Source organism: Centropristis striata, chromosome 1 (assembly GCF_030273125.1).
Source record: "Centropristis striata isolate RG_2023a ecotype Rhode Island chromosome 1, C.striata_1.0, whole genome shotgun sequence".
NCBI classification, from domain to species: Eukaryota; Metazoa; Chordata; class Actinopteri; order Perciformes; family Serranidae; genus Centropristis; species Centropristis striata.
Genome location: NC_081517.1, coordinates 26,478,185 through 26,506,121, shown reverse-complemented (window position 1 = coordinate 26,506,121; position 27,937 = coordinate 26,478,185). Strand labels below are relative to the sequence as shown.

The window sequence follows — 27,937 nt, the reverse complement described above, 5'->3', positions numbered from 1 at the left end:
TGTTTGTGGAACTCAATACAACATGTGAACTGTTTAGAAATGTGCAAAAGCTTGCAAAATTAGTCAGTGGGTGCTCTGTGCTGTGTGCTCGCTCTTTACAGTCTCTTTTACAGCTCAACACCATTGACATTGTTGCCGTACAAACAGTTATATAATTTGAGTCAGTACCATTGCTGGATAAAAATGTAGTTCTGGTGTTATAAGTGTAATGCTTTCTAATGGGTACAAGCCGTTTGCTGTGTGTGAAATGACCAGATGTTCTATATAGTGAGAGTGACTAGTAAAAACTGACTGTCAGTAACATTTAAGAAAAATAAATCAAGAACGAGAATGGCAATTTTGACTGGAGACCTGTTTGGCAGTGCTGCTCTAACAGTAGCAGTACTTTATTTTAAAGTTTGTATGTAGGTAGAACATTTCTCACCACTAATATGTGAGAAGCTTCTGTGAAAAATAGCAACAATCCAGCCAAGTCTCATTATCTTTGCATTTAAGCCAAGATAAGTTTCTGAGATTTGATCATTTATGTCGGAGTTGTGTGCTTTTTTTCTGTTTTGGCAACAACCACAGGGCAACTTTCCATGGAAGATGTCCCTACCATGGTTCTGTGTAAGCCAAAGCTGCTCCCACTCAAATCAGTCACCCTAGAGAAACTGGAGAAGATGCAGATGGAGGCTCAAGAGGCCGTCAAGCTGCAGGAACTGGCGATGAAGGAGCAGTCGCAGTAGACGCCCAATGGAGAATTCAGAACAGCAGGAATGGTCAAATTGGCAGAATATCCCTTCAGATGGATGGCACAAACCCAGAGTTTTCACACACTGGTAGAATAAGTATTTGCATGGACAGTTTAGTGCAATTTCAAGAAGTTACTGATGTTTGGCTTCAGAGAGCAGATAAACTAAAAAGGCAGTCACCTGAACTTAACCACTCCTCAACTCTTGAAAGTTTTACTGTTCACTAGTAGTTGTCAAATGATCTACCGCATGTCATCACTAAAGATTACAAGAACAGAAAACAAAATGTCAGTAGAGTGAATGTGGGGCAGAGCAATTCATGTGTCAGATCAAAGAGGAAAGTTGCAACATGTAGTTATCAATATTGTGTGTTGATATTGTGACGTTCACAAAAAAAGTCATGGGTTACTTAATAGTGATTTAATGAACAAACAAGGAGCAATACATGGTACAATTCACACACCAGTATTCCCCAGATATAAAAATAAACACTCTCAAACACAACTTTGTGAAGTTACCTTACTTGTCTTTGTTTTTGCACTGTACTCATGTCTTGATACCTTCAATAATGACATCTTTGTGTAATTTAAAGGGTAAAAAAAAAAAAAGGTCAAGCACGGCATAGAAACAGCAGCTAGTTAGAGAGCCAGTATTGCATTTAACTAACATGCTCCCCTTTCTTTATTTTTTTAATACAACTTAATAAAGCTTTTGACACCAACCAGTCATCTCTGTACAAACACTGCTTTCTACAAAAACACAAAAGGAGTGGCAGTGAAATCAAGAAAATACTGTACAAAACAACATGGAATGACTGACACTGCGAGGTGTGGCACTTTAAGGGTTAGCTTATGTAAATGTTTATATTGAAACACCTTGGAGAGAGTGATCTACTTCAGTTTCAATTAAAAGTGCAGTTGTATTATTTTTAGCACACCTCAATTTCAGAAATGTACATTCTTTTGACTGTTAGAAGGGAAAAAAATTGTACCCAACTATTTTGAAAAATATGCAAGTAAAAAAGTAGCTTTATCTTCTTCTCAGGAAATCTGGCACATAAAAAGGGCTCCTCAGTAACTTTCAAGTTTGACAACACCGCCATCTCCCTCGCTGACAAATCTCTTCCGGCCTCTGGGACAAGACACACAACATATTATCATACAATTATAATAAATAAACATTTGAGTGTATGGTATGGGGGTTTGAGAAAACCAAAAGTGTGCACTTACCGACAGGGACAGAGATCTCTTATCTTTACGTCAATGATTCCCATACTGAAGCTCTTATCAACAAATTGCTCCAGGATGAAGTATGCCCGAGGGACATCAATGTTGATTTCAGCGATGTCCATATAAACTCTTTCATAGCCCTGTGAAAGCAGAAAAAGACACGATATACAGACAGCAACAGATTAGCTGAAGCTTGTTGAAACAATTATGTGCACTGCATGATTCAAACACCAGGTGGCGCCTCACCCTTCTCATTTGATCCACAGTGATGACAGACGACACAGAGAGTGACTTGAGTAGCTGCAGAACCATTTTCAATGTTTTCTCTCCCTTGGACTCCAGCACCATCACAATCGCCTGAGGGAAGTAAGAAATATTCACAGCTTTGCATTAGTACTCAAAAACCTTTGCTGCTATCTACTCGAAGCACTTGCTGCAGTACAGAACATGCAGTTATTTTGTTAGTTATCTACCCATTTCAGAAAAACTTCAGACCAAGATACAACCCCAATTCCAAAAGAGTTGTGATGTTGTCTAAAATGGATTGACATACATTGGAATAGATTTTACACAGCCTCCAAACTTTTTTTAGAATCTGCCTTAGAAGATGTTTCAAATGAAGATGATGATGGAGTGTCCTGTCATCTTTACACACAATACTGTCCAGATATGGAAAAATGTGATTGTTCTGTCTCAGTTTGTCATGTTTAGCCTCTGATAAACCTGGTATGTGATGCTTTAAGGAAAGACTGACTTTAGGCTTTTCTGCTTATAACTAAAGCAAAGCTTTTACCTCATAGACAAACTCATGGTGGAAATGTGGAACCTCCAGATCTTTCAGGCACCTCTCGGCCTCCTTGCTGTCTCCAGACAGTATGTACTCCTTCAGCAGCAGGTTCATCTGAGGGACGGACAACAGAAGTTGACCGTTATTAATGCATGGCATTTTTCTTACAGATACAAAAGTTGTAAAAGAAAAAAAAGAAAAGAGAAATCTTGTGTATTAAGGCTTTCCATGCATAATGGATGTTTATGAATGATGGTATCACAACAGACAGCTACAACGATACGATTTATACAAATGAAGAAGGGATACTACAGCCACTCATAAGGAAGAGTCTGCTTCATGTTCTCTACCTCTTTGATGAGCTGTATGACAGGTCTCTGGCCCCCGCCTGTCCCCCACTGGTTGTCGATGCGTAGGCCGCCCATACTCATCTTCAGCAGCACCGCTGCCCGGTCGAGTGACGCTCTGGAAGACAAAAACAGGTTTAGGGGGTAAAGTTGTAACAGTGCAACAGTGTCACTTGTCCCATTCATTACTGCCCCATTTTAGTACTAGTTTTGATACGAAGCCTCTTTACCAAAAGTTTCATGTAATGTTTGAGAAATGTTTGTTTATCACTTTGTTTAGGACTTGATTTCTATATATATATATATATTTTATAATACTCACAAGTTTTGTTTCCTTTACATTTTTACTCTTGTTTACATGCATTAACACACCTCAAAGAGGATTCAGATTCTCCTGCACTTCCTTCCTTCTGGAGTGATCACTCTTAATGCTTTATTTAATTATATGACTATTATATGTACATACACTGTACTGAATGATATTATTGACTGAATATCCTCCAACCATCAGGGATTCCCAATAAAGCTCATAATCTTTTAAGATTTTCATGACCATGGCATTAATCAGGAAACCAAAAATCACAGCACCAGCAGAGTTCTCCCAACAGTCACATACCTTGTGTATTCACAGTCAACTCTGCCTTTATAGCCCTCGATGTAGCTCTTGGACAATATTTGGTCGCTCACAGCACGTGCAATGAACTGGCCCATCAGCTGGAAAATAAAAATAAAAGAGAGAAAAAATGTAAACAAACCAAAACAAATTGCATAGCAGTATGTTGAATATTGTAATATTCTGTCTACTCATCAGCAAACAGGTCCCCTGTTGAATGTAAGTAAGTGAAAAGCTGACAGATGTATACTGTAGCCAAAAGTCAACGGCCTCATGTTCACAAATTACTGACACTCAAAACATCTCGCCTTTACGCCTGTGTGGGGACATTTCAAGGATCCAGTGAGGAATTTGCTCAGAAAGACTCTGGCAATTTTTTTTAATTCATTTTCATTGGTTTTATAGAAAATACAGGCCAAATAAAATAAAAAAAACACGAATGCAACATTCTTTTTATTCCCTTACTTAAGTATCCATGTGATCAGTAAACAGATTTGTAGCTTGAGAATAAATAAAATTGAATTTCTTCCATTCCTTTAAGTAGTATTTTTGTGTATTTATGCTGTTACACATTAGTAGGTCACAAGTACAAAACTATTTCAGTCTGAAGAACCGGAGGCCCCACGAAAACACTGACGTGACAGATGACTGACAGTGGCCTCAGGGGCACTCGTGTGTGTGCGTTTGTTTACAGTAGTGTGGGCACATGATTTAGGGAAGCGAAAGAGCTGGCTTTGCTCTTCTGGCCTCCAGAAAGCCTGCGCTCATCACTGATCATTGTTCCTGTTCAGACAAGAGGCAGCTCCATCTCATTTGAGCCGTGGCTGTGGCCAGACAGTCAGGCACATGAGGAGAAAGAGAGGCATGCGTGTGAGAAAGTGAGAAAGAAAGAGTGAAAGGGGTAAAGAGAAGGAGGTGGGGGCAGGGCAGAGTCATAATGCTCCTTTAAACCCCACAGAGAACTATGAGAGTGGGACACAACTGACTAGTGAGCCCCAGTGAGACAGTGGCAGGAGGGGTGTGGGGGTCGGACAACCAATGACCCTTTGAGCGTCCTTTGCTGAGCTTGCATTTTGCGAGCGCAGACAGACAATGGACAGAGATCTCATGTCTGTGCAGGCTGAAAAGGAAAGAGCTCAAATACACACACAAGCTCTCACGCACAGAAACACATCAAGCCACAGTGCTGTTCCCCCCTGATCCACCACAGACTGTGTAGACAGTCATACACGCCACAGAAAACATACTTTCGGCTAACAAGTCTGACGAGTCTTGTGTGTTTACTGCCATGGTACTGACATTTATGAGACAACTCGTGCTCATCAGTTTGTTAAAATATCCTGGTAACATGGTAACAACAAGTTAAAATATCCCAAAACATACATGAGAAAATATATACAGTCATGGAAAAATTATTAGACCATTGTTTTCTTCAATTTCTTGTTCATTTTAATGCCTGGTAATAACCACAATCATTATCAAGAAAAACATGGAAAATGTCTATATATCAGCTCTTGAATTAAACTCTTATGAGCTATTTTTGTTGTTGTCATTATATATGTCCAAACAAATGTACCTTTAGTTGTACTAGGCATTAAAATGAACAAGAAATTGGAGAAAACAAGGGTGGTCTCATAATTTTTTCTATGACTGTATGATGTGTGATTACTGTAGCTTTAGGGGCTTGCTTTTTTGTTTGCATTAAATATAGAAACGTGTCAACCCCAGCAACACTAACCCAAATCCTCCGACAGTTCTGTCAGTATTATACATGTATTTTTACATCTGCAATGTGTGTTCACATTACCAGCTTGACCACAGAGTCATGTTAGTGTTTATTCATGTCACTTGCTTAAGACGCACCAGCGTAAACCACGGCACTATTTCTTTCCATCATCAACCATGACCAAAAAAAAAATTGTTGCTTTGTACCTGTTGTTGAAGTCATAGATGCATCTGAAACCCAAACACAGTTCTGTCTGGGTTCATAGCATCACTGAGCTTCATCGACTTCTCCAGCAATTGCATCTTGATGTCCGCCACTACGTGCCTATGGTGGTATGAACCCACTGCTTGCTGAGATTTAATTGCAATAGACGGATCAAAATGATGCCAAAGTAAGTAATCGTGTGCCAATATATAAAATGTCGGAAATCATGCTCTGTTAGCTCTGTCCCCAAAACAGACACGCAAACAACTTTTAAAATGTTTGTTTTCTGGATGGAGTTTGGGTTGATTACGGCTATGCTATGCATGAGAATCTCAACAATAGTCGTATTTCCATCAACAAATATTTCTGAAGATTCACATAAGAAAAGCTTGATGGAAACAGCAAAATTCAATTAAATGTTTTTATGCTGATGGTTTTGGTCTTTTTCCAAAAATAGTTAATGCATTAAATGGGAGATAGAAATGCTTTCTTTGAAAAAGTTCTTAAGTAGCAAACATTTAACACATGACTGATCGGTTGTTTCTGCTCTGGCAGTCAAGACGAGCTGACATGAAAGAAAAATTATAAGTTACGCAACTGAATCCAATTCCTGAAGACCTCTCTCCATTTTCTCTCGTGGGTGGCCAAAGTTTTCTGATTAGCAACCTTTTAATAATAATATTTTATCTCTTCTTCTGTTTACTGAAGGATTCGTCTACAGCAGTACATTACACTACCATCTTTTGACAAAAGTACGTTCATGTAACTTTGTTTATTCGCTCTAAAACAGTTGATGGAAAGGTCCCTAATTCACATTTTCTTTAATGCAACATTTCAAAATTTCACTTCAAAATTCGAAACACGGCTATTGATTGGCTTATACAGCACGGCATCATAACAATGTCTTGTGCAGGGTGACAAAAAAAAGGTGAATCCCGCCCCTTATTGCGTCTTTGCATTGACTTTGTAATTCAAGGTGATTTAACTTTACACACACTGATCTCCAGATCCTCAGGAGACTCACCTGCGGGGCCCCGGGTGTATCCAGCACCAGATCGGGCAGTTCTTGGAGCAGTTTGTCGAAGGAGGTTTCCATGTCGCTGCGGGACAGCACCGGCCCACACAGGTCAGCCAGCAGCCTGGAGGTGAGCTCCCGGTGGCTGGCTTTGGCCTCCAGGGCCAGCGACACAGCCAACGAAGGCACCTCGCTCCGCTTGGGTCCCAGATTCAGCTCTGCAAGCAGCTCCTGTATGTAGAGAGAGGGTTACTTAGCGTGGGCTTTATGGTTGTGTTCATGTCGTTTTTTTTTTATTCTCTTTATTGAAAACAGGAATACACATACATACATCTTTTGTCATATATTTAGCACATTATTTAATACATACTCTGGTATAGCAAGATAAATGGTGAGATTTATTTAAAACAAAAGAGAAAATAATAAAATCTAACGTGTGCATATGTAATAATGCTGTTTATATGGTACATTTTCGTGTTCATGTCTTTCAATTCTTATCTTCAGAGGACTTCATATGTAGCTATCTGCTTCTGTACATGTTTACTGACAGATTATTTCCTGCATCTCTCACCGCTACTTCATTTGTGTCTCCATGTTCAAAGTACTCTTGCACTATGGGGGTGACGGTCTTCTCAAAGTCCCTCTCATCCAGCGGGGGAACCACAGTCTCATACACACAGTTTTCCTGTCAAAACAGCAGAGTTTCAACAAAAAATAACACATTACAATGTTTTTTTGTATTGCAGGACTGTGCATTACATTGCATTAGATTTTACAAGTGATCATGCTATTCTGTACGCTACACATTTAATGAAGAAGCACAATATTTACACCACATTAGGTACCTGAGCTTCGTCATAGTTTGGGTCTTTCTGATCGACCGCCTCTTGTTCATAAACTTCACCAGACCGGCCCCACACACCTTTTCCTCCAGCTCCACCTGCAGACAAAGGTCAGTGACAATGTGAGACTTGACATAAAATGACATCCTGATCACTCTTTGTAAGTTAATATAGGGGGGGAGGGATTAAGTGGCACACATATCTGGGTTACCTGAAACATGAATTGTTTTGTAAAAGAAAACAACTTCTTTGTAATAGATTTCAAATTGCGGTTACTATGGAAAATAATTTGCAGTTTTCGGGAGCATCGGGGTCTCTGAACATGTCCCTGAAATCTAACTCCTGAAAAACACATTGAAAGCCCTTTTCAAAGCAGACACAATAAGGAGTCTGGGCTGTGAGGGTTACAGAATATGATGTCATGTCTCAAAACATTAAGATACAAAAACAGAAAGGTGATGCTGAATTATAGCAAGTAAACATCTTGAATCTCAAGTTTCAATTTGTCGGATTCAATCTTATTAGCAACTTAGGGTCAAATACCCACTGAATGGTGCTAGTTCCAGACAAATCCCTTTCAGAATCGGCTCATTAAAAGCCTGACCACCCCCATGCTGTGAGGGGTCAGTACCCCAACTGGTAGTTTGTTTTCCTGACGTCCAAACCATCATTGGAGACATCCAGATTGTTTTGACCTCTTCATGTCAAAACTTTCTGGTGGTTTCTGCTAAGACAGCTACGCTTCTGAAGTGTAGGCGTAGTTCTAACGTCAAGTAGGAAATGACAAGAAAAGTGAGATGCATTTTCACACGCTAAGACTTAGAAAAAATTGTGAAGAAAGTTGTTCAGGGTTTTAGTCAGAAGCATGCAATAGGTTTTAATAAATGATGCACCATTTACTGTATAATCTTCACCCAAAAATCGCATTATTCTGTCAGACTTCCTATAGCTTTTTTTAATAGTTACACTTTACAAATGTTTTGTCCAGTGGTCAGAAAAAAGACAGTTGGATATTATTATATGGGTCATTATCAGTATGTGTCATCTCTACTAATACTCATGCTACATTTTTTTAATCCAAGGGCAAAACATGCTGAGATATAATCCCTCTCTTTGTGTAGGTGATGCTTTTGTATGTGCTACACAAACAAACATCCGCTGGGTCTGAGGTAGGTCAGCATTAACAGATTGAAGGCAGTTTAAGGAGCCCAACACCAAGCAGCTTGTGTGACATGCTTTAAAACCCCCATTAGTCTCACTCAGTATGTGGCATATGACATACCACTATTTTTAGCACAGACCACATTGGTTGTGCAAAACCTTTCCACTTCTGCATTAAAACGCGGTCGACTCTAGTTTGCTCTCGCCAGAGATTCTGCACATTCCCTGCATTTGTCTTTCAAAACTGCAATGCATGAATTTTTAATGCAGCTCAGAGCTCGAATAACAGGGCTCCACTGGCGTGACAGTTGGGTTATGCAACCAGAAAAGACAGCCAGACATTGTGCCAAGAGAAACTACACTTGCTCCAGCTCCACTGCGCATGGGAAGAGCAAAGTGACTGAATGTCACTGCAGTCTAATGGGACATATGAGTAGGCACTGTATGCTTACATCATTGGATGAGAACTTGCAGTGAGTGACAGAAAAAGTTGACACTTGCTAAATTCTCATGTACTCATACACTTGTGGTGTGTCAGTATTACTTTTAAAATACAGTTGGGGGGCAGGGAGAAGGAGAAGGTAGGTCAGAGGAGCCATATGTGGCTTGATATATAAAGTGGATAAAGAATGTAAGCCATTATGCAACCTCAGCTGTTATTAGTCAGGTTACCCACAATAATAGAGTATGCATCTATAGCTAACACTGTGCCCTTCAGCAACACATAAACAGATCTCAGGCATGGGGCAAAGCAATGCTCCATAAACCTTATTAAAGTAACTTTACACTAAAATCAAATTCAAATTGCTGCCATCTGGCTCTGTAGGCACTAAAAACGTGACCCAAAATAAGAATTAACACATCCTGTAATGCATCACATCCACTGCACTGACAGATTATCACTAACAAAACCAACTTCTGGTACACATTATGCAAAAAAGTTACAAAGATAAGGATTTAACAGAAAAGCTTGGTTGAGCAAATGGTAAGAAAAGAAAAAGGTACTTTAAATGAGTGTGACCAGCTGAAAGTCACTTCACCATTTGTGCACATACTAATTGGTTTATGGCGCTGAGATTGAGGGCCACCAGGTGATGACAAGTAGGTCACACAGTGATGAAAGCCTCTGCTTTGTAGCACTGGACACTGAAACATTAGAGGCTCTTTGATTTACTTTAACTTCCCTGTGGTAATGACTGGCAAAAGGCTATCCTTTGAAAATGAAATAAACTGAGATTTTTGATGGCCTTGGAATCACAAATGTTGCCATGCTGTCTTGTTAAAAAAATATTAAACTGACTCCTTGATTTATTAAAATGTTAAATCTTCTTACCTTTCTTTGGCAGGCCTCTGCCCTTGCCCAGTCGGGACTTTCTGTCCAGCAGCTTGCTCTTTGGGCTGGTGGGTGCCACCGAAGTTCCCCTGACCACTTCCCCGTTGTCGCTGAGAGAGTCCCCCCTGCCAGAGTCCCTGGAGGAGTTCTTTCTCAGCCTCCGCTTGGCCTTCGCCTTGAGACGTGCTTCATGGATGCTGTTGCTCGATGAGGTCACCCAGTTTCCATTTATCTCATTTTTTATGTTTTTGTTGACAACCGATCCTGCATTGTCTTCTTCCCCAGATACAAAGGAGTCACTCAGATCCTCTGCCTCTGTTGGATTTCAAGGGGGGGTGAGACTTAATGTTATCGAACTATGAGTGAGTAGCTTTCATGTGCAGAACAGGTCAGGAAGACTGATAAATAAATGTTTTTTTATTGTATGTATTTCGGCAGGGGTCATGCACAAACACTGTAAACTCTGCAAATAATGAATTATCCAACAGTGCATTTCTATCTGCAGTCTGTCACAAAATGCTCGATAAGGAGCAGGATGACATCAAGGCCTAGTTCAACATCACAACACCTGCAGGCAGTGCAAGAAGATAAGCAATGAACCACTTCCGCATGAAAAAGCCCCAGTGCCCCACATCAGACACAGCGGATGAGGCATTTAAATCACTTACCAACGGGGTTTGCGTTCAGCCAGGCCTCGCAGTCAGTTGCCATGTTTATTAATAGAAAAGAGGTTTTGCAGCAAAACAGCGTGCAAAAAAATAATTTCAAGTGATACCTGCAATGATGAAGAGGAAACAGACATTTAATATGCAGACAAGAGTTAATAACATGCCCAGACATGCTGCAACGCAACAGCCTCCCCTCCCCCTTATTCATTCAAAGTGACATTGTTGATAAACAATAGCTAGCATTGCGTATGTAAATAAAGAGCTGCGTCAAAACAAACAAACTCTAGAGTATCTGACTGCACATACAAAACAAATACTGCTTACACACACTATCTAAATATGCAGTGTATATTTCGTTAGCTGTTTTTATATATCGCTGACTCGCCGTTTATCTGTTGTCAAGCTCAGACGTCAGTATTAGATAATATCTAACTGCCCGCTAGCTTAGTGTTCACATTTAAGCGGCAGTTAAATCGTTAAATTCTTGACAACACTGACATATAAAGCATGCATTTCTATCTCTCTTGCTTTGCCGATTAAATAACTCGCAATAAATGAAACCACTGACCGTCTGTTGCGTCCAAGCTTCAAACTCTGACACGAACGCTGTTGTTATTGTTTGATCTACCCAGCAACGGAGGCACGTAGCCCTGTGTTTTCCTCGATCTGATTGGCTGGAGGTATGTGGGCTTTTAAAACCAAGAACCAATCAAAATGCAACACGGGATTTCTTCTCGCATGTTCTGTGTGATTTATACAGTTCTGCCCCTATCTGTGGAGGCTGGAACAGCTCTGTCTATTTCGGGACATTAATATATCATCGCCCTGTTAAAATAATCGCCGAACTCATTTTTTAAAGTTTTGCAGGAAACACAAAAAACTTCACCAAAAGTGTAACATATGAAATGTATCGATCATTTCACTCAAAAAGGATGTAACAAATGATGGCTATTGGCATAGTAATAACACTGTGTGTGTAAATTATGTAACTTAAGCAATTTTTTGAACATGCCTTTGTGACTTAAGCAAGATATGGTAACACTTTATTTTGAAGGTGTCTACATAAGAGTCACACAAGCCTGTCAGAAACATGACATGACAAGTATCATGAGCATTGATGTTGCTTCAAAGTGTCATTAATGTGCATCACACATCCCATGTCATGTTTATGACACGCTCATGTCACTCTTATGTAGACACCTTCAAAATAAAGTGTTACCATAACCATATCTTGCTTATTTTTTTTGCCTAAGTCACATTTTATTTTGACTTAGGCATAATAAATCCGCTCAAGTCACACACTTCACATAGACCATTATCTTAAAGGGGTAAAATCACATGATCTGATCAACTGAAGATGTAGGCGATTTTACCATAGGTGGCCGGCAGGGCCGGTTCTAGCCCATTGGCTGCCCTAGGCGATATTGAGATTTTGCGCCCCCCCCCCGAACCACATCCATTCCATGTATTCATTCTGATATAGGTACACTATGTTATATGTATTATGCTGTACACTAATATTCGATACATGAACTACAAGCAAGGTAATGGTCTCAGAACATTTTTATTTTTCGAAACTTTGGAACTTTACCAACAACTGAATTGAAAATACGAATAAATAAAAAAAACACAGATCTTCATCAAATTAAGAATGGCAAAGACTGAAAATAAATAAAATGTAGACATACAAATGCAATAAAAATAAACACAAATGAAATTTAAATTCCCCATGCTTTTTAAAAAATGTTTCGTTAATGAATGTTGTTAAAACAAAGATGTATGCTTGTGGCGCCCCCTGCCAATTTGGCGCCCTAGGCAGCCGCCTTGGTGGCCTGTAGGAATAACCGGCCCTGGTGGCCGGCGTCATGAGGAGATGATTTAGGCAAAAAAAAAAAAAAAATTTACAAAAAATTACGTAGGCGATTATTTTAACAGTGTGACAATATCAGTTAAGGTAGGCAGCATCAATGGGGTTAATGACGATGATTGATTGACTCTGTCTCAGTAATTATCATGTTTAGAGAATAGAAGCTGGCAAAATTTAAAAAACAAAAACAAACTTGATAAATATATTAATAATGGCATTAAATGTACCAACAATAAATAAATAAATGTATGCGCTGAGTAATTGAAAAAAAGTTACATCAATTGATAATTTTTTTTATTAATTATTATTGGTGGGGGTTTTTTTTACCGTCATTTCCTATTATTTTCCCTTTTATTTATTTTTATTCAATTTTAAATTTATTTTTGCAATCATATTTAAAAAATAATTTTAAATGTCAGATACATATTTATTAATTTCTAAATGTACTTGTTTATTCTATTCATTGATTTATATTATTTTCCTTGTGCAATTCACCCCTAGTTTTTTTCTCCCACCAAACTTGTTTATTTATTTCTGTATTATTTTCTTATGCACTTTTCTTCATTATGCAAATGGGAAGACTGTCATTCAAAGTGTGCCACTACCAAAATGGAAAACAAATAAATGACAAATATATGAATAAATAAATTTTTTAAAAATGTGCTTATTTATGTATCCTTGTATGAATCCTAGCGATTTATTTTCATTCTTTTCCCCATGTATTTATATCATATATGATTTATTATTTTTATTATTATATATTCATTTGTTGGATTTACTTAAATTTATCTTGAATTTTTTTAATTGTATTTATTTATTTTTGAATGCATTTTATGTATTGTGATTTTTTATTCGCCCTGTTAAACATCCTGAACAGCTCATTTAATAGTACAGTAATACATTATGTGAACCAACTGTGTGAGCAGCAGACTGGAGGACATTTTCTGTACAAAATTGTTATGTACAAGATAGATATTAAATGTCCAAGCATACAAGAATATCTATTGTTTGAGAGTTTTACACATCTATATAGATTTACATTTTTGATTTTAGCACACAGATGTGTTTTTTGCCTCAACACTTGGGGGAGCTCTTTCACAACACACACACTCAGGTCCATAAACTGGTAAAGGAAATGGAAGAAGATTGTGTTGTACCTGTCTGTGTCATGACTGTATTACAAATACACCATATAAAAAATCCTTTTGATACAAGTTTAAAATGTTTATTCACATTTTTTTGCATCAAAAATCATATGAAAAGTTTGTCAAAGAAAACAACACTATCGATGTCACAGGATCAGTATTCACAGTATACAAAAACAGAGTGTGGCTTGATAATCCGTCTGAACAAGTCACTGTAACGTGAAATATTGCATGTTTAACCCTGATAAATTAAACACATGGTCCAGTTTAAGTTCTTCAATATTTAAGGCATTACATATGTCAGCAAATATGAGAGGGATTGTCTTATGAATTCAATCCAATACAAAACTTCAAGAAAATAAATATCTTCTGCATAATTGCATCATTATCAATCCAAATGATTTACATTTTTCACCTGACAGATATGGTTGAAAGAAAAACAGCAAGAGCCTTTACAGCCATACATTTAAATAAATATGTAATGTTGTGTACTAAACTATGCATTTAAATCTATAAATACAAATACAACAAACCTGAGAATCTGACTCAGTTTTTTAACTGAGTAAAAACATTCCTTGGCACATATTTCAAGTCATTTTGCAGCTGTAAGGTATCGCTGTTGCTAAAATTGCTCTAAACTCAGAAAATGGACAAACATAAGCCCGTACTGTAAGAATCTGTGGCTTTTTGGTAATTAGACTTTAATGCAAATACATTTCCATTCCAAAAAAAAAACAACAGATATATTTTAGTCACACACAATCCAATTAAATAATCTGTAAGAAAATTGATAAACCAAAAAAAAAGAGTAATTTAAATATTGTCGCCTCACCATACATTACACCTCAGGTATGTACAAAATTGAGGGCATCTGTGATTAGGATTGTCAGTGACATCCAAACATTCTTCCTCCCAAAATATCAAAACCAGTGCAATTGTCCACATACTCGAGCTTCCATGAGTCACAATATCCATCATGCTGTAGTCGTCTACAGCCTTTCACCAAAAACACACATACACAAATCCTTCCTTTGCTGTTCGCTGTGCTATACGTGGGAGGTGATGTCACTGTGCAGCTGAGGGTTCAGCAAGTACACCCGACAGACTCTCCTCTGCCAGCTGGGACAGGTATTTCTGTGGACGAGTGGAAGCAAAAATTTAGCCACTGTTAATTTTGAGAGCCACTCAAAATGTCTGTATTATTTTTCATATGCACATTTCTTCATTATGCAAATGAGAAGGCTGTCATTCAAAGTGTGCCACTACCAAAATGGAAAACAAAAAATAAATGACTTTATAAATAAATAAATACATTTTTTAAATTTGCTTATTTATGTATCCTTGTATGAATCCTAAGGATTTCTTTTAATTCTTTTCCCCATGTATTTATCATACCATATATGATTTATTATTATTATTATTATTATTAGTAGTAGTAGTAGTAGTAGTAGTAGTAGTCGTTGTAGTAGTAGTAGTAGTAGTAGTATTTATTTATTTGTTGGATTGACTTAAATGTATCTTGAATTGTTTCTATTTTATTTATTTTAAATGCATTGTATTGTATTTGTATCATGTATTTTTATTTTTTATTCGCCCTGATAACCATCCTGAATAGTTCATTTAATAGTACAGTAATACGTTATGTGAACCGACTGTGTGAGCAGCAGACTGGAGGACATTTTCTGTACAAAATTCTTCTGTACAAGATAGATATTAAATGTGGGACAAGTGGAAGCAAATAATAATAATAATAATAATTAGCCACTTTTAATTTTAAGAGCCAAGTAAAATTTTTATAAAAATTGTTTTGAGTGTTTTTTTCTTTTTAGCATTTACTAAGATTATTTTCATTATTGTTGTCATTTTAAGTCTTGTGATACTTTTTTTATTTTAGTTTCCCCCCTTTTTTTGGTCCGCGTTGGTTGAATTTTGCGTTGTGAAGCTCCTTGGGGTGCATGTTTATAAATATATAAATAAAGTTACAATTATTTTTTAGAAGGATTTTGCACTGCAATAATGATGACACAATATAATCTGTAAAATTAAGATAATAGGTATATGAATGTTAAATCAGCAATCACAGTTTGACAGTAACAGCTTCTGTCTAAGAAGGGGATCAGCAGTATCCCCCGCACAGCCGTGTCGGTAAAACCTGACTCAAATATCTGAAAATGAGAGACTTTAGGTTGTCTTTTTCTTCTTCCTCTTCTTTTATACAGCATTTAAAGACTTTGGGGGGGGAAACTGTAGTAGATTGCTGCATTGGGTATTAAACAGACTATAACCTGAATTATTAATAAGGTAAACAATAATTGAGAAATATCTGTAAATTAATATTTACTGTATGTCTCTTTGTTAAAGTTATGTAATATGTTTTATCCTTTTTTGTTTGTTTTGTTTGGTTGATTGTTATCTTTTCTTTTTCTCTTTTATGTTGTTTCTCTATTCTGATGTAAAGCACTTTGGTCAACTTGTTTTTAAATGTGCTCTATATATATAAAGTTGGATTGGATAGGAGGTAGATGAATGAGTCAAGTAAAACAGAACTTTGTGGTAAAAAAGGACAAATATTCATCTAAAACTATTTAACACCAGAACACAAACACAGCCAGCTTTGACAGACAGCACAACTGTTTAAAAGTGTTTTTTTTTCCTCTTGGAATGTAATCCATCAAACGCTTGAATGGCTGCTCCTCCGGCTTGCCTCAGCTGTGCTGCCGGGGACGAGAGAAATGCAAGATGGCTCGGTGCTGAGTGGCCAATAATCAGAAACCTAATACATTGGCAAGTTTACATGCAATGTGTACGTTTGTTTATGTGTGTGTGCGTGCTCGTTTCTGTGCATGCTGCATTTTATTTTTTAATTAATCTGTTTTTTTTTTAATTTAAGCTGACATCTTTAAGCTTTAATCTTCATTTGCCTTAAAATTGCGTTGTTAAGTCCCACATAAGCATAAGGATATTTCATTTAAAGTCATATAAATCTTTAAATTTGGCAAACTGCAACCAGCTATTTTTTTAGCATTTTGCCTTGATAATATACATTAACAGTTAATAAATTCTTAAGATTCCAAAATCTCCAAAATAAGACCAACAAAAGGAAAGGCACAGAAATGTAATATAACATGCATGTGCAGCGTGTACAGTATGTGAAGCGATAACTCACGAACCGAGCAACAGGTGGTGTAATGTTGTGAATTTTGCTACCGGACCACACTGACTGTGGACCACACCAGCTGGGCCTTCAGTACAGTGCTGCATACATATTTTAATGTTTGATTACATTTGCAAGTATAGAAGGAATGGCAGCAAATGCGCATGCAGACACACTGATATACACAAACACATTTGCTGTCAGATAGACGTCTACCTCACCGAGGGTTAGCATGCACACGGAGTTCAGGGACGAAAGAACTAGGAACTTTATGATTCCAGATTATCTTTTTATTCCTTCTTGTCATCATCTCCATCATCAGCTGTGTGTGAGTGTGCAGTGTGTACCTGTAGGTTCCTGTAGTGTACGGTGCTGCGGCAGTGAGTGGTCTTTGCGGTCTCCTCGCTGTTATAGAACAGTCCGCAGAGTTTACAGAAGAAGCCGGTCTTCGGCACAATGAACTCCACTCCTGTTAAACAGCAAACACAACTATTAGATTTCAACCCCAGAAAAAGTACTCTTTGTTATTCGTTTCCTTACGGAAAAACATCCAAATGAGTGAATGATCCCTGACACTTAAGCTCTATAATACACTCAAATAAGACATATTACACAGGGAAACTGAGTGTGACACTAGACTATTGAAAATAGTTCTTTTTCTGTTTTCTGTAGCTGTTAACATAAAGTAGCTCTGGTTGTTTTAGTAAACGTTTTGTTTACTAAAACAAATAATATTATGCAGTATAGTAAGTATGCATATATTCTCAGTATTCTCAGACTTGAATCCAGAAATGTGTTAATAATTAAATGCAAAACAATACACTGACAGTGTACTGATACTGATCCCTTTCACCTCATGTTTGAAAAAGTATGATGTACTGACTTTGCCTGTTGATTGAGGTGAATATGAACATAAGAAGCTGTTGGAGATTGAAAAAGGTTTTGTTTTATCAACATTTTGAGTAAAGTACACTATACAGTTCTGTTCTTGTTTTACATTGTAAATGGTTCTGGATATTGATACCCTGGATTGATAAAAACTGCACATGAAAAATGTTCAATAAATTCCACAATTTTCCATTGTGGAACAAGGGACACTTACCTTATGCTTAGTGGTTTATGCTGATAAAATTAATACAACTACAAACTATCAGTGATGGAAGAAGTATCCCGATCCTTTACTTAAGTAATAATACTGATACCACACTGTGAAATTACTGCACTAAAAGCATAAGCCATGCATTCAAAACTTACTGAAGTAAAAGTACAAAAGTATCAGCATCAAAATGTACTTAAAGTATCAAAAGTAAAAGTACTCGTTATGCAGAATGGACCCACTCAGATTGTTTTATATATTTTACTAAATATATATTTAAATATTGTCAAGTTAGCATTGCTGATTTCACTACTTAATATACTGTTATGTGGTTTAAATGATAAAAATGTGTAATTATTTTGAATTGATCATGTTTTTATGTTAAATCTCGACCTGAAAAGTAACTAAAGTTGGCAGCTAAATGTAGTGGAGCACAAGTATAAAGTTCCATTAATGGAAATACTCAAGTACCTTGAAATAGTTCTTAAGTACAGTACTTGAGTAAATGTACTTAGTTACATTCCACCATTGCAAACTATTATGCATTATGTACATTCATTTGCATGTTATTTGACACATATCTGGCTGGGACAATAAATAATTAAAAAACAATTAAATGACTCATCAGTGTTAAATTGGTCCCCGCCGTGCTATCAATGGACACATGCACATTCTCGGGGCATCATACATCAAAAATAGCTACACTCGTGTGTCAGTGCTGTGGTGTATTGTTGTTACACAGCACCGGGGCTTACGTAAGTCTCCAAGCAGCAAGCCCAACACTGGCCATGTGCTTGGCTGTGTCATTCTAGCCCTAATGATAATATAAATACTGTCTCTCAGGGGTGTATTTCACAACCTGCTCCCGGAAATAGGTCAGCAAGTGGCCAAGCAATTCCAGTCAATTAGAGTGCTAATGCAACAGGTTGTCAGTGCACTTATTAGTGGTGTACATGATAACACTTTATCTTTAGGACTAAAACCGCAAGCTAAAGACTCGATGAACTTGTCTCTGTGACAACGATTAAATATAGACCGGGTTTAATTCAGTCAGAGATATTTGATACAATTTCATCATCATTATTTCTATTTTGGAATCTTTTCTACATGAGCTGATATTTACTGACAGAATACATAAAGTACTTGAGGAGCTGAAAATCATTGCATAACATTCAAGTTAGATGAGTGATGGGTGATAATTAAACTTCTTATGCTTAGGTTTAGGTTTATTTGCACAGTTAGAATTACATAAAATGAGAGAACATATAGAGTAAAGTGTGCAGGGAGAGGCAGAAAACCCAGATGGGCTTATTTAAAGCCGCCACCTAAAATGAAGTAGTTATAAGAAAATAATAAACTGATAATCGAAAAAAACATATGTACAACATCAACAACAAGTTATAATGACAGTAACACAAATAACAATATAAACACAAAAATGAACATGATATAAAAGTGTATTTGTGTGTGAATTAGAATTTTAAAATGGCAGTTAAATGGGCTTTTAGACATCTTTTGAAACATTTTATAGAGATGGAGTTCTTTGCCAGATGGGAAAAGGTATTCAATAATTTGGTGCCCCTAAATTGAAAAATAAATTGACCTCTGCATGTAAGAAATCTTGGAGGATGAAGATCTAAAGATTGATGCGTTGGATAACAGTGGACCTGAGAATTAAATTCAAAATAAGTCTTAAAGTGCTCTGGAAAGTTTTCATGATCTGAATATACCTTATAAATAATAATAAAATAATAATAATAATAAAACACATATTTGAGAGATATTGATGTCATGAACAGTAAATATCTGAAGGTACAGATGAGGCATGTGACTCAGATCGGGTTGCCATCCTAACAAAACGTTTCTGAAGAACCAAAATTCTGTGGAGTGTAGTAGGAAAGGTAGTTGCCCAAACTACATTACAATATGAAAGATATGGATGAATTAACTATAATAAAATGTACGAAGACAGTTTGCTTACCCAAAGGGATGCTGTGTTCACTGACAGCTTTGTCTTGCTCATGAGATGGCGAGGGAGCCTCGAGCTCTGTAAAAGGAACAGCAATTAATTAAATAGCAGAACGCACAAAGCATTAGAAATGATGCTCTTTTGGGGGCATGATGGGAGAGAGCTCACATTATATGCCATAGTTTTCAACCACTGCTCCCCACAACAGACAATAGGATACAGATAGAGGATACAGATACAGATGTCTGTATCTTGAGCTGCTGTGAGGACTAAATTTCCCCACTGCAGGATAAATAAAGTCTTATCTTTTTCTATCTCATCTTATCCTACAGTGTCAGCGAGGCCAGTCAGCAAGAAATGTCCAGAAAGGCAAGATCTCTGCAGATACAGAAACCACCATACCTTTGTTTCTTGGGTCATAAGATTGAGATAGATTTGAAGGAGTCTACACATTGTTTTTCTTTAGAAATATTCTACTCAGTGTGTTTTCAATCGTTTGGAAAAATAGTATATTTTACATTTGTTTCTATCAACTAGTTGATTAATTGACTAAACGATCCTGTTAAAATAGACGTGAAAACATCTAAACCTGTCCTTCAGGATGCTTAATGCAACTGAAACTTTTCAAAAGTACCTTTTTTAAGGATGCCATCCTTGTGTTGAACCGCATTATCGTCCGTCTCTGTGATCTGTCCTACTTCCAGGGTTTTGCTGTCCTCTGATATATAAATGTGATTCTCCACTGGCTCCTCTGAAGAGCCAGTTTTAGTTACTTTATCCTCTAAACATGCCTCCTCCAGAGCCGTCTTGAACTCCTCACTGGGGAAGTCACTAAGGTTGGAGATTGGTGGCTCAGCAGTCACTGGACTGAGTGTCTGGTCTTCCGGACTGGTGGCAGCTAAAAGACTAGCTGCTTTCTCCTTTACAGATGCTTCTAGCGGATCTCCAGCTTCCTCACAGAACTTTTCCTGGTTAGACTTCTCGTTAGATGTCTCCTGCACCTCTAAGGAGGAGGGGGGAGGTGGTAGTATGTGCTGCTCCGCTGCTTCTTCCTCTGCAGACTCTTTGGGGCACGATACATACTCTTCCAGCTCAGGAAGGTCCGGCTCAATTATGGAATCATCTTCTCCTCCAACTTCATCTACAGTGACCAATTCCTCCATGTTCTTCGGATACCAACACTCTTCATCATTATCATCTTCGCTTTCCCACTCCTTCACCTTAGAAAATGGGTCAAGAAAAGAGCTGTTAATACTCCAAATACACTAGTGGTAACTTGCAGCTTTAAAGAGGGTATACACATGTGTACAGATAACCTGTGAGGTCAAATAAGTGTCTTAATGACTTTATTTGTCTAATAAAGATCACAATGCATACTTACAGTGTCTCTTTCTTTACTACATTCAGTGGCCTCTTTTGACATGCTGCTTCGCTGAGGTGAAACTGATTTTTCTTTTGATTGGCGATCCTGGAAACAGAAATAAGTTAGCAGCTAGAGGGATGTGCCACGGAAAGACGTACAATATATTTCCAAAAGTTACTCACAGTATTTTCAGCAGCATTTTCCTTTTCATGTTTTTCCACAATAGTGTGCCTCCTGCTTGTCCGTCTGCTCCTGCCCCTGCCTGGTGAACCCTGCCTCTTGTCTTCTGCTGTTCTGCGAAACGTCTCCTCGGTCATCTCGAACTCAGAATGCCTCGATCTGCTGTGGTAGTCCCCCCCTTCCCTCCTCTTTGGCTTTGTGTCGTGCCTTTGGTACGGAGGTCTGGGCGGCTTGTCTGACTTGTACATTTGTTCCTTCATGTAGAAGTCGTCCTCCATGTTCCTGTAAGAGTTGAAGGACATGCCTTGAGGGCTGCCTCGTTGGTGCCAGTCTCTGTTGCTCCTCATGCCTTCACCTCCTCCTCTTCCTCCTCCTCCCCCTCCCCGCTCATCCACAGATCTGGAGCTGATATGATCCAGGGGTTTCTGGTAAGCCTTCCGACGGTCAGCTGCCCGTCCGTTGGGCCGATCGTCATCCACACTGCCCCCATTCCTCCATGAATCATCCCTGCCCCTTTCCTCTTCACTCCTTCGTAAGTGTGATGGCCAATCCCGAGAGCCCCGGCAAGGACCCATGCCATTGCTGCCTCTCTCTGGGCCCCTGCATGACGCTCCCTGGGGGCTGTGGGCTGAGCAGCATGATGTAAAACTGGGGCTGTGGGAATGAGGACTCAGAGAGCGACTGATAGGGCTGCGGGAGCGTGCTCTCTCTGGCATGTAGCTGGAGGGAGATGATGGGCAGATTACATGGAGGAATCCTCTTAAGCTGCACTTTGTGTTTTAATTTTTGAGATCAGAAATATCACACAGACTTAGGCCTGTCACTGTAAGAAATTTTTTAGGATGATATATTTTCCAAGAAACTATACTGATAAACGATAGTACTGTTGATGTTGTTGTTGTTTTTTTACGCTGCTAATATAATGATATTAGAGCATAATAATTCAAGCACATCCTTTTTAAGAGCAATTAACTTTTCATTCTCAAGAAAATTGAACATTGGCATTGAAATGTAAAACAATAAATAAAATATCTTAGCTAAATAAAAGATATAAATAAAACAGACTCAGGCTCTGTAAGTTTTTTTAGGCAATTAGTACTGCTTATCAAAAGTTTTCATTTCTCTAAACGCTGGTTTCTCAACAGTGATGAATGGCTCTCTTTCGATATAAAGCGAGTAACGATATTTGTGTGCGTGCGCCATTTTGTGTTGTCACGTTTATATTTGCATTTTTTGGCAAAGATATCCTAAATTGCATGTTGTCGGTTAGTGGAGGGCGCTCCATGTCCTGTGGCTCCCACCGTGTTCTCTGTTCCCAGCTGAAGAAATTGGATGGATGGTTGTGTTTTAAATGGACTTTGAGGTTTGTTGTGTTGCCACTTTTTGTTGCGACTATCTTCATACAAATTTGGCGTACCGGCTCGTTGGTGTTAGCGGCTTTGAAACTACTTCCATTTATGCCACTCAACTTTCTGTAATTCTACAATGACAGCCGTCGGAAAAACTTGCAGTACGCCAGTTATTTCTTTCTTTATGCTTCACCTGCTTCAATGCTGTCCACACCGTCTATCTGTGTGTGTGTGTGTGTGTGTGTGTGTGTGTGTATGTGTGTGTGAGCCCCGCCTCCCTGCAAGTTGACTGACAGGAGAGGGAAAGAAGCAGCGCGATCGAATGTTAATGAATTATGTAAACAAACATGCATGTAAACGACACTTTATCAAGTCCGGAAAAACTATTGTGTCCATTTTTGTTGATATATTGATTATCGTGACAGGCCTACACTGACTCAACTTAAGTAATCATGTGCAACATTTTGCGCTTGTAGATTAGTAACTTAAAATAACACAAAACATTTGAGACTGAAAGTAGAATGAAAAGTTGCCTTACTGTTCGATTTCTTGCATCTCATCCCTCTCCTGCTGAGAGGTGATATCATGGATGATTGATTGGAGATCTTTACCTGGTTTCTTTACAGAAAATAAATTCATGTTAGTTAATTGGTTAAGACAGCATATAACCTGCTCTTTATTTTTTTTCTTTAGCATTACCTTGAGTTGCAGCTCCTTGTACCTCTTAGACATCCTGATGAGAAGTTTCTGATTGTTAATCATAGCTGGAGTAAGTTGGTAGTACTGAACCATGGCCTGAGCTGCTTCAACATACGCCATCTCCAGAAATGCCTGATGGGTGAACAGAAAAATGGCAGTTAAAAATAATCCCCTTTCGACAGTTATATGGTGTCTTGTGCGAGACACCAAACTTGTTTTGAATCTCTCATGTCAGACTGCATACAAGCCACTCTTTGAAAATCATCGTCACCAGCTATCACATTTCATTACCGTAGTAAATCACCACAACAGTTGCTTTAGTCCCTGTAACCAATACCACGATTTTAGATAGAAAGCTTTAAATTTGATAGGGGTGATATTAATGCTGCAGTTCAGTTCTGATAACTGGAAACTGACTGCACTATCATGTTCTGCTAGTTAAAAACAGTAAGTTATGACAAAGTACATAACAGCAGCAGCTGAACAAAGCTGTTGATGATCATAAAAATACACATACTTAACGTTGGTGATTTGCTTTTTTCAAGTGCAAATACTCACAGGATCAACACCTTTTCTGTCATCAGGACAGAAATCTGTGCAAAATGCAAATATTTATTGATTTATATGAATAACAAATAATCCACAATGTTCTTGTACCTGATGAGTCGAGCGCATGAGGATGTAGTTGGTGACTTTGCCAAAGGGAAGTCCCAGGTTGATGACATCATTCTCTGTGCAGCTGCCTTCTGGGAGGTTGCAGATGTGAATGACTCGACCTACTGTGGCTTTTCTGGGTGGAAATGGCTGAAAATAATCAAAACAATAACAGTCATTAGTGTTGTTTTATTTTATCGTTGGCAAAGTCTGTTGAACGTCTGAAAATAATACATAAACTGAGTCAACAACCTTAATTCTGGTGTATTTAAACATTCAACTTTGCACCAAACCAGAATCAAAATAACGTTTTAACTTTCCTTGCAATGACCATAACACCATGAACATTATATACAGTATTTAAACAGTCTCACTAGAACTGCATTGCTAGACAACAGCTTGGGTCCATGTTGTTTTGCTGATGTCAATCACATACACTGCAACCAAGGAAACTATAAAAGAAATAAGTGTCATTAGGTCACTGGTGCCAGGTGTGCAAACTTTAAGTTCGGCCAACATTGAGATGAACGCCAGTGCCGTTTCCTTGTTAATGACCTGTCGTTTTAGCAGGTAGTTACCACGGATGGCACAACCATCTGTAATTTGTTGGTCAGGTCAGTAAGAGGTAACAGGTCAGACACGCCTTGTTTGGTCATGAATCATCATGTGTCTATCTTGAGTTGAGCTATGCAGCTGCTGGACAGAGGCACAATCTGTTTGGAGACCAAAAGTGAAAGCCAAAGGTGAAACAATACAGACTTCTTCAATAGAAATTACACAAAAGAGAGAGAGAGAGAGAGAGAGAGAGAGACACACACACACACACACACACACAGAGAGAGAGAGAGAGAGAGAGAGAGAGAGAGGTGCATCTCAATAAATTAGAATATCATAGAAAAGTTTATTTATGTCAGTAATTCAATTCAGAAATGACACATTATATAAATCCATTACGCACAGAAAGAAACATTTCTTGTTTTAATTTATTTAATTTCTTCTAATTATAATGATTATGGCTTACATTTAATGAAGACCTAAAATTCAGTGTTTCAAAAAAAAAATTATATTACAAAAGACCAATTTTAAAAAGTATGTTTAATATGGAAATGTTGGCCTCTGAAAAGTATGTCCATCTATATGACTCAATACTTGGTTGGGGCTATTTGACTTGAACTACTGGAAATGGACTTTTCCATCATATTCTAGTTTATTGAGATGCACCTGTATATATGACAGCAAAAAAAACAGTCTTTTAACAATCTGTGTAGCAAAACAGAGTCAATTGCACACTGAAAAACTAGTCTGTCAGTGTAACACTATCACACAGGATGCCATGTCACTTTCCCTACTATTAATAGTTCCTTGGCAGTAGTGCAGCAGTGATAATGAAAGTTTACATGTTTGGATTTAGAGGCTAGTCAGCTGACTGGCCCCAGACATTTCACACATTTGACACAAATCCCTCGATACCAACGATAGCGACCTGCATTTTGTATTTAACTTAAAGGGGAGTGGGTTAATGAGCAGTAAATTATAGTTTTGTTCATTTAGATACAATATGGGCTGCAGAGAGACAGTAGAGATATGGAACTAATTTAATCTGTTTGCGTTTTAGATGAATATTTTTTTTACTATGTCTGATTATGGCTTTATTGTATTTATTAAATGATTTAGATAATGTTAATGTTAATGTAGATAATGTTCAGTACAAAGTACTTATGCATCCTTTTTCCATCTTAAATATTTGAAAGCCCGTCTTTATAAACTCTCTCCCAAACTATTAAACTTCAAGATTTTACCTCCATCATGCATCATATGCACTCTTTTAATGGTGTTTTTTCTTTCTAATGATTTCCCCTGAACATTTTACTTCATACAGTACATAGCTCTAAAAATGTAAGTCCCACTGACAGATTTAATCTATTTTTAATCATCAAACTAGCTGTTGCACATACCGTTTCACACCTCATGTTCCTCTTACATTATGGCGGAAAGTGGTTGTAAATTCAACTCATCATATCTCGGAGTCTTATTTCTGCAACCATTGTGCTGCAACTGCAAAAGTTTTCAGTGCCCCTCCTCCTCTTCCTGCTTCTCTGGCTGACAGACCTGACAGACAGTTCCATGTGTGGGACAGACTGGGGTCCTAACGCCACCTCGGACTAACAGCCAGGGTCTCTGTTTTTACAGGGAGTTTGTTCAGGGAAAACCCAACACTAACATACACTTCACACTGGGTCCAATAGCCGTGGCTTGTGAAGTGTAGAATGTATAAAGGGGAGGAGGAAACTTTTACAATCTCAAAGTCACTTTACTATGCATGTTGAAACATAATCAGAAGCAACTGTGTCAGCATTAAAAACATATATGAAGCACTGAGCAGAAACAGTTGATAAAAACTTGATTGTACGTCATAAAAACCCTGATTTTAGTAGTTAATAAACTGAGGACTGAGGATTAATTGTGTCATATTAACAAAAGACAGAAATCTTTTAAAAAATTAGATACTCTGCAGTTATTTCTATTCACAAATTGTGAAAAGGCCATGTAACCATTCATACAACTCCAAACAAAAGATGATCTGGATGAGCCAGACTGCTAAATTTATATGCCACAAGTTGATGGTTTCTGGCCAGCAGAGCTGACATCAACAGCTTTAGATGATCAGTGATAATTCTATTAACGGCTCTGTGTCACCAGCAGAGCACATAAAGGTCAGCTCAGGTTGGGCTCAATAAACAGATCCAGGAATAGGCTGTTTATGTCCTTGAAATATTAAAAAGAACAAGAGTCTTGCTCGCTCCCAAATGTTTGACCTGTAAAATGTCTTCTGTGTCTGAAAGCTCAGACGGTTTGACCACAGCACTGATATCAGCACCAGTGTTGGCTCAGCCTTTGAACGGTAGCTGTGTCTGTTAACCGCAAACCAGAGGCGCAGAGTTATGCCATGTCAATGCCTACTCACAAGAAGGAATCACGCCCAGGGCCGGGGCCTCCTTAAATTGTCTGTTTTTCAGATGGGACTTTCAATGGATGGAACAACAAAAACCAAACTTAAACAAAAATAAATAAATGTTATGTTAAAATAACACCTTAGCTATATAACATCACTATTTTAGGGTTTAAATCATTCACACACACACACACAAAAAAATGTTACTACCATCACTATAGCTTGATTCGAATATTTAAAAAGCACAACTACAGGAAGAAATGAAATGAAATATAGTAATGGAAAAAGTTATTAGACCATTGTGTTCTCTATTTTTTTTGTCCATTTAATGCCTAGTACAACTAAAGGTACATTTGTTTGGACAAATTTAATGATAATAACACAAATAGCTTGTAAGAGTTCAATTTAAGAGCTGATATCTAGACATTTTTGCATAGTTTTCTTGATAATAACCAAAATCAATATCAAGACAACCATGGAAAATGGCTAGATATCAGCTCTTAAAATACACTCTTGAGCTATTTTTGTTGTTATCATTATATTTGTCAAAACAAATGAACCGTTGGGTGTACCAGGCATTAAAATGAACAAGAAATTAGAGAAAATACTGGTCTAATATTTTTTTGCCATGACTGTATGCCTATCATATGTTATCAAAGATTTTCTACAGTGTAGGCTTCATGAGACTTCTAAATTTTACTTTTCAGCTGTCCTTCTAAATAAGACCTACAGAAAACAGGACCAAAAGCAACAACCCTGCACTAGAGTCAACAGCGGTAATGACTTTACCTGCCACACTTTATTCAGCCATATGTTCTGTTGCTGAAACACTCGACACTACGACCTTCT

The 27,937-nt window shown here is 37.8% G+C and overlaps 2 protein-coding genes across 3 annotated transcripts in view; both read right to left on the bottom strand.

Moving 5' to 3' along the window:
- Positions 1-1,139: 1,139 nt before the first annotated feature.
- Positions 1,140-11,332, bottom strand: pdcd4b (programmed cell death 4b). 2 transcript variants are annotated; one of them, XM_059336456.1, is made up of 12 exons: positions 11,228-11,332; positions 10,660-10,766; positions 9,992-10,306; positions 7,501-7,595; positions 7,227-7,340; positions 6,665-6,886; positions 3,714-3,811; positions 3,101-3,215; positions 2,757-2,864; positions 2,210-2,320; positions 1,964-2,103; positions 1,140-1,865 (listed from the first exon to the last, which is right to left on the bottom strand). In XM_059336456.1, exons 2-12 carry the CDS (start codon positions 10,700-10,702, stop codon positions 1,805-1,807), a joined length of 1,422 nt encoding a protein of 473 aa, XP_059192439.1. In that variant the 5' UTR covers positions 10,703-10,766; positions 11,228-11,332; the 3' UTR covers positions 1,140-1,804. The 2 variants fall into 2 exon arrangements, with proteins under 2 accessions (XP_059192439.1, XP_059192448.1); XM_059336465.1 differs by lacking the exon at positions 11,228-11,332 and adding an exon at positions 10,984-11,130.
- A 2,397-nt stretch (positions 11,333-13,729) lies between these two features.
- The window catches only part of rbm20 (RNA binding motif protein 20), a 65,440-nt gene continuing 51,232 nt past the window's right edge, over positions 13,730-27,937 (bottom strand). Inside the window, exons 7-15 of the mRNA XM_059340725.1 lie at positions 24,139-24,285; positions 23,482-23,613; positions 23,321-23,400; positions 21,436-22,153; positions 21,272-21,358; positions 20,525-21,110; positions 19,903-19,968; positions 17,173-17,294; positions 13,730-14,805 (exon numbers count right to left, since the gene is read on the bottom strand). Of these exons, the coding sequence (XP_059196708.1) occupies positions 14,737-14,805; positions 17,173-17,294; positions 19,903-19,968; positions 20,525-21,110; positions 21,272-21,358; positions 21,436-22,153; positions 23,321-23,400; positions 23,482-23,613; positions 24,139-24,285 (2,007 nt within the window). The 3' untranslated portion in view covers positions 13,730-14,736. The remainder of the gene's footprint in view (positions 14,806-17,172; positions 17,295-19,902; positions 19,969-20,524; positions 21,111-21,271; positions 21,359-21,435; positions 22,154-23,320; positions 23,401-23,481; positions 23,614-24,138; positions 24,286-27,937) is intronic.